The 11,450-nt window shown below is 35.2% G+C and overlaps 1 protein-coding gene across 2 annotated transcripts in view; it reads right to left on the reverse strand.

Annotated features, from left to right (window-relative positions):
- Positions 1 to 11,450, reverse strand: part of LOC106461873 (p21-activated protein kinase-interacting protein 1-like) — a 30,105-nt gene that overhangs the window by 9,250 nt on the left and 9,405 nt on the right. For both annotated transcript variants that reach the window (XM_013921737.2, XM_022388949.1), the window contains exons 2-4: positions 3,383 to 3,548; positions 2,826 to 2,946; positions 1,474 to 1,601 (exon numbers count right to left, since the gene is read on the reverse strand). In XM_013921737.2, coding sequence (XP_013777191.1) covers positions 1,474 to 1,601; positions 2,826 to 2,946; positions 3,383 to 3,548 — 415 coding nt within the window. The remainder of the gene's footprint in view (positions 1 to 1,473; positions 1,602 to 2,825; positions 2,947 to 3,382; positions 3,549 to 11,450) is intronic.

Below are 11,450 nucleotides of genomic sequence, written 5' to 3' on the forward strand. Positions count from 1 at the left end.
AACAAACGAGACAACATGGCCTTTCACCTGTGACCCATCTCGAAAGGGTTAATATACTTGTTAAAAAAACATTTCTAATCATACACCATAACACTGCTCTACCAGTATCTTTTCCAAATAATGCACAATGTATTGTGCATGTAATGCACTTAGCAACCAATCAGTGCATGTGCATCACACAATTGTCTGAGAGAAAAGTGTCTTGCTGCCGAAATTTTTAAACCTCCACCCATTACTGAATAGTTTGTTTTTGGATACCTTTCATTAATAGCAATTTTTTTCTTTTCAATACTGAAACAACTAAAAGCTAAAGTTAATATTAAAATAATAATAATAATAAAATCCCCATGAGCTGAGACCCCTTAAGCTGCTCAGGGCTCTAAGCAATTGCTTAGTCTGCTTATGCCTATCACCCTCACTGCCTGAAACACATTAGTAACAAGGGTCCAATTTGACTGAATTCCATTAATAACTGTTTGTGTTATCTCACCTAACCACTCTGTAATCCAATTAACTAGTCTTTACCCATCCCCACTACTGTGATTTTTTTAGTTAATATTCTTTGTGGCACTTGATCACTAAATCCATCCCCTTCAAAAACAGGAGTAACATTAGCAACTTTCCAATCCCCAGGCTGTCTATTTACTTACCAAAAGAAATGAAAAAGAGAGAAGCTACCTATCTGATCTTTAACTCCTTTAAAACCATTACAGAAAATTCTCTGTTCCTCGTGATTTATTCTAAAGCTTTCTGTCTTCTTAATTAACCTACAAATTAATATCCACATGATTCAGGTCAATCCCAGTATTTCCCAAAAAAATGCTCAACAGTTGAAATATTATTAAGATCCTCTCTTGTAAATTCAGATGAAAAATAAACATTACAAGCTGATGACAATTAACTGTACGGTCACTAATTGGTAGAAACAAAAACTGCTTGTAATTTACAGATAGCAAAATTCTTCCTGTTACTAATACACTAACTGCATGGTTTATGTCACATATCAGGAGCTCATTGAAACAGAAGTCACTCCTAGCATCTACCTTTATCTAATGCCTTCAAATCTAGAAAAGAATCTTTATTATCTTCATATTCTACCATGAAAAATATATACTAATTGTACTTTATAGTTAATTAACACCAAAAAATTATGAGTCAATTTGGGCACCGATACAACTGAAGTGTCTACCCACAAATTCACTTTGCCAAAAAATCTCCAGAATATAAAGCTTTAAGCTTCAGTCAACATAAATACAGAAAATGTTTATACATCAATGCTATAAAAACAAGATTCAATGTGATAACCAAAATAAAAGTCTCTATGGGCAAGTTATTAAGTATTAAAACACTGCATCAGCAACTTAAAATAATTTAATGTGACCTAAGTCTATTTTACAGTGAAATCAGTAATTTATTATTTTTGTGACAAATGTTATATTTTGTATCATAAAATGACAAAGTAGTTTTAATAACCTGCTTTTATGTTTGTAACATAGGCTGATCGGCCTTTAATGAGGTTCCATGTTCTTAGAGTTTTGTCTTTCCCTATACTCAACAGTAGTTTTCCTGTAGGGTGAGCTGACAGACTGATGATCCCATCTCTGGAAAAAATTCAAACATGCTCAGTACACAGATATGACAACTAAATGTTCTGATTTCTGATACTGTAAGCTCATAGTTACTTTAAATGACCATCAATTCCTCTTTATAAGATAGAAAATGCTGCAGTGTAACAAAATTAATTGCCTCTAACAATAACCCTCACATTAAAATATGGAATTAAATCAATCTATATGACTCAACTTCCTTGGACTTTAATGACAGTATTATAAAGAAATAGCAAATACAAAGCCTGTTTGTTAACTCTTTCAGCATGGGCTCAGTCCCTGGGACTGACCTCGTAACTATATTGTGCTTGTTATAGTTTTCATGCTATAACTTTTAAATTAGTAAGTGTATGTTTACCAAATTTGGAAAATTATCAGTAAGCATTACAATGCTTTCATACGTAAAATATAATTTTTTTTTATTAAGTCTTAAGATTTGTAAAGCAATGTTTTTCTCATGCCAGTTTTTCTTTTCGCATGTTGCCTATCTAACATGCAAAGTAATTTTCATTTTAAGATTAAAAATACTTTAGTGCATCAGAAATTTTTCAAATTTCATAAAATCTTTATAATGTCCAGATAGTTATCAAACGTTCCTTAAGAAATAACTTTATATTTTATCTGTTATTTTCAGTAACAAATCTCAATATGGGTTTGGTCGAATTGACCAATCATGTAACCACATTAAAAAATTAGGAAATAAATGTAAGTTATGCCTTTTTCATTCTAGAATGACTAAAAATTACAACACAAAAACATAAAATGTTTAGACTAAATAGCTTAAATCTCATAACATTATACATTTATATATATTTATTATTTTTATTATATTGACTTTTCAGTCATATCTGGCTAACAATACAGAAGTTAAAATGATGTGGTGCATGTGCACTCATGTTACCATGTCCAATAATATAAAACTGACCTTTAGTCTTTAGAAAGTGACCTGTCTTGGCTGTGTTTTAATGGACTAGTATTTTGTAAATTCATGCAATAGTAGTTAAATAAAACTCTGAATGTGAGTCAACAAATACAAGGACATGCCTTTCACCTGTGACCCAACTGGAAAGGGTTAATACTGTATACTATTTCTTGTAATGCATCCACATTGAACCTTTCCCTGTTATTATAGAAATATTGAGTCTTTCCAGTTTAATACTTACATCTAACATTAAACATTCATACAGTAACAGTGTATATACAGTTTAACAAACTCACTTATGCCCTCTCAAGGTCTTTACACACTGCCAGTTGTTTGTTGTCCAAACACAAATTGTTCCATCTTCACTGCCACTAACCAGATGAGAACTATCCAGAAACTCCATACAAGTAACTGTACCTAAAAATATCATAACAAGAACTGTAAGTTTGTAACTACTTCAAATTAAACAGCATAAAAATGATAACTTCTACAAACTTTAAATAAAACCACACACTTTTGTAAAAAATATGTTCTTATTGGGAAAATAGAAAAAAAATATTAATAACATATATTGTATGATTAGAAAGAAGTGGTTAACTGCAGTTCACACAGTGTATGGTTAAAATATATTTTAAATTTCAAGTAACTAAAACAAATACAAATAACATTAAAAACAGATTAGTAAAGTGTATGATATGAGTTAAAGGTAAACAATGAAAAGTTCAATGAGATACAATGCAAAGAAAAAAATATTTAGAAAAAATCTAGAGATAAATTTACAATATTGTTGTAACCAGTATGTTGAATATCTTAAGATCATGAGTTGTACTAAACAATTTTCTGAGGAACTTACCATCATGTTGAATAAGTGTCCCAACTTCTTGACGAGTTTTCATATTAAACAATCTAATGGTTTCATCTGCACCTCCAGATGCTAAGTGCTTAGTGCTAGAAGCCAAACTACGGACAGATGCTGTGTGTCCATGATTTGTGAAGCTGGTTTGGAGACTATATCCAATCTAAAAAAAAGTGTTATGAAATGTACACATACAGAGGAACTTGAAGCTGAAGTGAAGATTATAGCCATACTGAAAGAACAGTCAACTGTGCAACATATGAAATATATAGTTGGTGTGAATGTGCTTTGTAGTCACCAATACTAAGTTTATTCATTATTTGCAATATATAATATCTGTTTTTTTAAGTCCTTCTTAACTCATCATATAGTAACCAAAATTAATTTAGGTGTAGAATAATATTATGGCATTGCCCCTAATATATTATTTGGAGGTATACAGTGGACCAACTGTTTAATGATTATGTTACAGGTTTAATTTAGGTTACTGTTGGTGAATTAAAAAGAACTAAAAAACCTCATAAATGTCATATACACATCACCATTACAAAAGGCTTTGCTGTATTTCTATGGTTTGCTGAACTAAGCTGTCCTGATCAGCCTTGAATAGGTGAAACTACAGTCCACAACAGATGGTGCAGTGAATCAAACAAGGCCTTAGGCCTCTAATTACAGATTATATCTTAAATTTTACCTTTGGTGAAAAGAAAATATATATGTAATATAAGTATAAAACATATGACTATCCTGAATAACTTGCACTGAAATGTACATACTTCGGGTATTTGAAGCTGGGTTAGATTAACTGTCATGAAATAATAAAATCATAAGCCAAAGATACATGTACAGAACACTGAAACATTTGCAAATCTCTTACCAGAGCTCAATATTTAAACATGAAGTTATTCTAGTAGTCTGTTTATTGACTCTTTATAACGCTAATATTCTCCATATAATCAAGAGACCAAAACTATATAAAGTACTCTAAATAAGGCCTCGATGTTTTAAACAAGATCATATGAATGAGCAAGAAAACAGAAAACCATTCTAGTCACTATTTATCCATCAAAATATCAAACCCAAATTAAATGTAATCCTTCACTTTTATGCACTTCTCCAACAAGATTGCACTGACTACCCATATATAATTTTGCTTAAGAGAAAGTACACATTAAGACTTCCTATTGAAGTCCTTAAATTTGTCAGGATGTATGCAACTCTGGATCTCTGGAAAAAGACAAGGGCTTCTCCCAAATGTGTACAGCCTTTCATCCGCAAATCAGTAGAGAAACTGGTAGCAGGAACTTGTCAGCACTATTTTAATATAGAGATTAGTTAAAACAAGTAAATCCACTAGTGTTCAAAAGGATAGCTAAAGAAGTGGCCCATTTCCTCAAGTATTTCAAGAAAGTTGTTGCTGGAATGGATGAATTTAGGGACATGCAGTGAAACATGTAATGGTCTTTACACTTGATAAGGTTCATTTCAACAACTTGGAACACAGTTGTCAATTAGTTGTACTAACAAGGACAGAGCAGTCAGTAGGTCCTAGTTCATGCCAGTCCATGAAAACTTGGTCATTTATGCAGACATAGGAGGTGAATGGAAAGGCATTCCCAGGCATGTCTCCCATAGATTGTGATAAGATAGTCATCAACAAGCTCAAACCCATTTGGCACCACATAGGTAAGAGTACAATGTGGTTTGAAGTTTCAAATCAAAATATGCAGTAGAGCAGGAAACAAAACCAGCAGTAGTTACATTTGCAGCTGAAGATTCAGCTCTGAGACAGCTTCCAGGGTCCACAATGGGCTCTGATGCATGACAAAATTGTTAACACCAGCTCCTAAGCTACATGCTATGAAGCATTACAGCACAGCCACTATGGTTCCCTATAGGACAACAGATCTTTCTTGGTCCAACTGTAATGCCTGTGCCACAAATGCAGCCAAAGTAGACTCCCAGTGGTGCTTAAGATCATGAGGGAAAAAAGCCCATTTCATTTGTAGGTTACCTGGTTGCTGAATCCACAAATCGTCATATCCTCTTCCAGACATAGCCAGCAAACACGAGTACCTTCCAGACAGATACATAACAGGTGCAGGAAAGTCATTTTAAATTAACAGGGCCTGAATTGTGTCTGGTTGCCAACCTAGATAAAACAGCCATTGGATCCCACACAACTTCGTGATAGCTAATTTGGAGAACCATAAACTGAGAGTCACAAAGTATGTACTGATAGCAATACATGGATGAAACATTGAGTTTTTAGTAGATACTGGGACAGCCAGAATATTATTAGCTTGGCCAGTCTGCACAAACTTCATTCTGGCAAATGGTAACATGCTAAGAGTGAGTGGAGAAGAATGTCTCAAATTTTGTTTTGAAATTGGTAAGTCTTAGGGACAGACTTATTGCTATTCAGTTTTGCTTATGCAGCAGTTTAACTGTGGTCCTGCAGCAAAAAACCATTCAGTCCAATCCAATCCTTGGCAGTTATTTTGATTTAAAATTTTTTAGGCCTTTTTGCTTGCAGAATTAGGGTATATTCTTTTATTAAATGAAGTATGTTTTAAGCTAGTGACGTAGATATTAAGTAGCTTGGTTAAGATTTACTAGTCAGGTGTAAAGGTTATTAAATTGGGTATGTTAAGTGGTTGATTTGACTAGTGTGTGCAGTAAGTGTGGCTAAAAAAGGCATTGCCTCAAGGCACCTGGGAAAGCTGTGAATGTCTCAAACTGTGAACAAAAAGTTGCTATAAGGAGGTGGTAGGCTCGAAGTGTTGATGTAGACCAAAGCCATGACACAAGAAACAAGTTCAAAGCAATATGTGATCTATAAATGAAGTATGATAAAACAAGAATTAAGCAATGACCTGGAAATAGAGAATTTTTAGTAGACTTGAAATTGTTTTACACAACATTATGTATATGGATTACCTTGTTAAGTACTGCCTAGAATCTAGCAATAATTTTGTTTAGACATTTAATCTTAATTCTTTACTTTTTTAATTAGTAGAATGGTCCCTTTTCAGAGCTTACAATCAGTTACACTATAGAGTCAGTTTCATCAGAAATGTATTAGTGAAAAATCCCATAAGCACCAAACCACCCTTAAAACCATTCACTGCTGATCAGGATGAGCTTATAAATAATTTACTGCATGCATGAATGTTGAAAATCATGTGGAAATGACCCTGAACATGAAAGCCGTATTTTGTGGTGTACTACAATTGCAGACTAGTTCATTTTCACCATCTTCTGTAGTAATAGATCTGATGCGTCTGATATACACTTTTCTGTCAAGAAAATAAACTTCATTTGCTTAAACAGTGATTTGTCTAAGTGTAGGTGTTGTACCAGCGCTAGTCTGTAACTACTGACAATTAGCTATTCAGCTTCCAACTGGAATAGTCATTGATATGGTAACAGAAGCAGCTCTCAGCTCTCGCAGAAAGCACAATGGAAGAATGGTTAGTGTTATATATGAGAACGAACACTAAACTTCCAGAGCATCTTAAGCCTATAGTTTAGTACTGTGCAAAGAATCTGAACTCCACACAAAGACATGAACTCCGTGAATTGCTCAGGGAGTTTACTGACACATATCATATAGATACAGGTGTCATATATATCCAAATAAACAATCACTGCTCAGGTTTCCTTGAATGACAGAATTATAAAACCTTTGGAAAATGTGCAATTATTTTCAGTGGTAGCTGTTGGAAAGATGTGGAAAGCCAAGGTTCTGTATGGACTTAAACAGATGAAGTTGGTAGCATGCAGCAACTCCTTTCCTTTCCTATGCATAGATGAATGTTTAGATTTGGGGAAGACATTCCTTGTTTCAATACATCAGACTGGTTTCTTGGTATTCCAAGTCAAATTGCCATCAGTATTTAGAAATAACTGTATGAATTTCTGCATCATACCATTTGGTCTATGTGATGCATCCACTGACAGGACTGTAATAAGAAAACCACAGTTGAAAACATGAGAATGGTGTTCCAGCATATCAAAGATGCAGATATGAAATTGAAACAGAATATACCAGCTCATGGAAACAGTTTCTCAATCATATAGTTGGTAAAAATGGAGTATCGACTGATCTCGTAAAGATTGCAATGTTTAAGGAATGGCTTCTGTCTTCAGCTTTCTAGGTTGTACATTGTACTACTGTCAATGTAAGGCAAATTTCTCCTCATTAGCCACACTGTTATTTACACTGACTAAGACTTATGCAAACTTTATAAGGTCTCTGGAATGTGAAAAAGCATTTCAGCCCTTAAAATATGCTTTGGTCAAAGCGCTTGTATTGACTTATCCTCATCAAGGTTGTCTATTCATCCTGGATACAAATGCCAGTGATAGTGGAATTGTGGATTTGGTATAATTTTGTCACAAGTACAAGAAGGCATGAAGCACATGCAAGCCCTAAGTTAAATGTATCACAACTAATGAGCACCTTTTAGGTGTCAAATGAGCACCTGAATATCAAATTTAATTTACAACTCAGAAATAAGTTAGAATTTATATTTTCTCATTTTATAAAATGTACTTTTTGTAATTTGCAAAGAAAAATTACAAAAATGTTCAAACTTAAATTTCTGCTCAGGTCTGAGAAGTCTCACCTACAAACAACACACTTGTTGATTATTTTTTTGTTTTTTAAGAAATATTTTGCCCATCTCACAGTATAGGTTTATCATTGCTTCAGAATATAATTATATAACTGTTTCTTTCATGAGTTTTTTACTCTGAGGTTTTATCAATTACAGCTCTTCATTCTTACCCTTTTGTGAAGTTACACCATGTGGTCTGGTTAATAATTAATGAAGCACATTTTTAAAATAAGTACAGGATAAGCATAAGTACCATTGATCATTGAACAGAGCATTATGCAACTATTTACATCAAATTAGAGTAAATAAACTGGTATGAGCAGAAGTTCATTGCTTCATGGGAAAGTGATTAGATGAAGCTCCTGCAGGGATGACTAAAGGAATCTAATGGAAATTTAGAGACCTTAAGAGCATACCACTGATCTCAGAATGTTTTGTAGTTTCCTTAAGACATTCTCTTCATTCTTAGAAATGTTTTCATGTAAAATTACATATATTTAAAAACTATAGAAATTTTCTCCTGTGACAAGACATCAGGTAAGCTCAGGTTTAGCAAGTATAGTAGGAGTTGGCAAAATATTCCAATAAATTATATGGATCAATTTTCGTACCCACCTCATCAAAGTTACCAGGGATAAATCCTGGAAACTGAAGGATCCCAATGAATAAAAAGTCATTAATGGGGGCAACATAACACTTCAAGGGCCCCACTGGGCATAACAAATGATTGGGATTTGATCGGTCAAAGAGGTGAGAAATAGTGGTCAGACAAATTGGTGAAAAGGACTTATCCCCTTCCCTCGCTCCCAGTGTCTCAGGTAATAAGGACCTGTTGGAGTCTAGGAGGACTTAAGAGATGTGTGTAACAGTCAGACTGCCTATTTCATTGCGTGGAGCTGGATGGGAGTCAGCTGAGCCTGACTGAGTTAAGTGTTGAAAAAAAAAAGACACCCAAATGTATGATATATAGTGTTGGAGTGAGAACAGATTTCTCGGCTCAAATAATAAAGCATGCCTTGGTTGCTTCTGAAAGTAGAATCTATGTGAGACGTTCTGCAAACTGATGAGATGGTGCTAGCAGTAACCAGTATTCCATGTAATAGTGTGTGCACAGGCCTAGGAAATGGAGGAAACAAGAAAGAGCTCATACACTTTGGCAGAACACATATGGTGCCAATGCTAGCCTGAAAAGCAGAGCCCTGAACTGCAGCACTTGACCCTTGTACACAAAATGGTAATAGTGATGGGACAACTCTGCTATCGGAACATACAGACAGGCATCAGTGACATTGGACGTGGTCATCCACAGTCCTGGCAAAAAATGCCAATGCAGAGTGAGGAATGACATCATTCTAAACCTTGGAGGATCTAGGAATTGATTTAGAAGAGCAAGATCAATAACTGGATGCCAATCTCCCATCTTCTTGAGTACAACACAGACAGGAAAAAAACCCTGGATGAACTGGAATGACTCTCTCCACTGCCCCCTTGACCAACAAATTTCTGATAGCCTTGGAACAAAATTCTGAAATCTGAGGATCTGCGGGAGGTGGAAACACTATAGGTTGGTGGGACAATGGTGGTGGAAATGTGAACTGAAAGACTAATCCTGATGCAAGGACCAGTAGTACCCATGGATCTGTAGTAAACGTTTTCCCATGTCCAGAAATTCTCAGAGTCAAGTCCCCACATACCCCAAAGACATACGGTAGTCACCGCTGCTGTTAGCAACATTCCTGACTGAGCTCAGGAAACTCGTGGACCAAGAGGCTGATGTCGGGGGTCGGGACACTCAACTAGGGGCAGAACTATGACTCCTGTAGGAGCCGAGGAAAGTTGAGAAGCAAACAACAACAGGGATGAATGCAGATGGGCAACATCAACCCTCAAATCCAAACAATTGGAACATCCGCAAAAGTCAATGGTTGGAGAAAATGGCCTTACATAACTCATAGAGGGTGGCAGTAGGTAGAGAACATCCTACAATAACTCATCTCTATCCAACAAATTCCAACAATATACCAGCCAAGAAACTAGGAAAAGTGCAGAAGCTGACAACTGAACCAAGAAGGATGCTAACAATGGTCCCAACTCATCATCAAATTGATGTGATGATCGATGAGAGGCTTCTGACAAAAGTTGGATGATAAATGTCTTAGCACAGTAGTTAAGTTCAGACAAATCCTAGAAAATTGTGATCTATTCAGGTTGACCACAGACTTTGTTCTAGAACTCTGCATTTTCAGTAGTGGGTCTAGTTATTGAGAGTCTAAATATGCATCCACCTGGTGGTGATAGGCTAAAGCATGTCCTTCTGACAAACATGGCAAATAAGACATGGCTGTCCCTTCACATAACTGGGCAGTAAACCTCCCTGCATGAATTACAACATCAGGGTATGGAGGAAGAACTAAGTATTTGCCCTCTGACACCTTTCTGCCATCAAGGAAGGTGCAGACTCAAAAGCAACAGGGGAAAGACCCAAAACATCACAAACTCAGTTTACCAATTTAAGAAAAGAAGCCAGAGGTGGCTGATCCACAGTGACCTCATGAGAAGTCAACATAATAAAGGAAGATGCTGGAAAAAGCGAATCTAAATTCTTTTCAGAGTGTTCAAGATTGCTCGCAAGAGCAGCCTCAGAGTTCCCCAGAGAAACACCACCTGATCGATTATATACCTTCATTAAACTACAAGTAAGGTCACGTACAGCCTAAACTGAGTCACCCCCTTCTGTTTTTTTGGGTTATATTTTTCCAAAATCAAACAGGTAACATGAAGAATGCTCAAAGTATCTCCAATGCCAATGGTTGTAGTACGGAGAAACCCATTAGTGAATGCTTCGCTGAGAAAAAGTGATAATATTATCTGAATGAGGCACTTATATGCAGTACCAGGATAGAGGATGCATTGTCATAGGTGGAGAGGGTCACAAGACAGATATCGCCATGGGTAATTAACTCTTTCAGCCTTGGCTTTGTCCCTGGGACCAACCTCATAACCATTTTGTGCTTGTTATAGTTTTCATGCTATAACTTTTAAATTAGTAAGCGAATGTTAACAAAATTTGGCAGATTATCAGTAAACATTACAATGCTTTTCATATGCAAAATATAAATTTTTTATTAAATCTTAAGGTTTGTAAAGCAATGTTTTTCTCATGGCTTTTTTTCTTTTTGCATGTTGCCTATGTATCATGCAAAGTAATTTTAAGATTAAAAATACTTTTATGCATCAGAAAATTTTCAAATTTCACATGCGAAATCTTCATAATTTCCAGATAGTTATCAAATGTTTTTTAAGAAATTTTTTTATATTTTATCTGTTATTTTCAGTAATAAATCTTTGTATGGGTTTGGTAGATTTGACCAATCTCGCAACCACCATTAGGAAATAGATATAAATTATGCCTCTTTCATTCTAGAATGAACACAAATTATAAC

Source organism: Limulus polyphemus, unplaced genomic scaffold (genome assembly GCF_000517525.1).
Source record: "Limulus polyphemus unplaced genomic scaffold, Limulus_polyphemus-2.1.2 Scaffold1050, whole genome shotgun sequence".
NCBI lineage: Eukaryota > Metazoa > Arthropoda > Merostomata > Xiphosura > Limulidae > Limulus > Limulus polyphemus.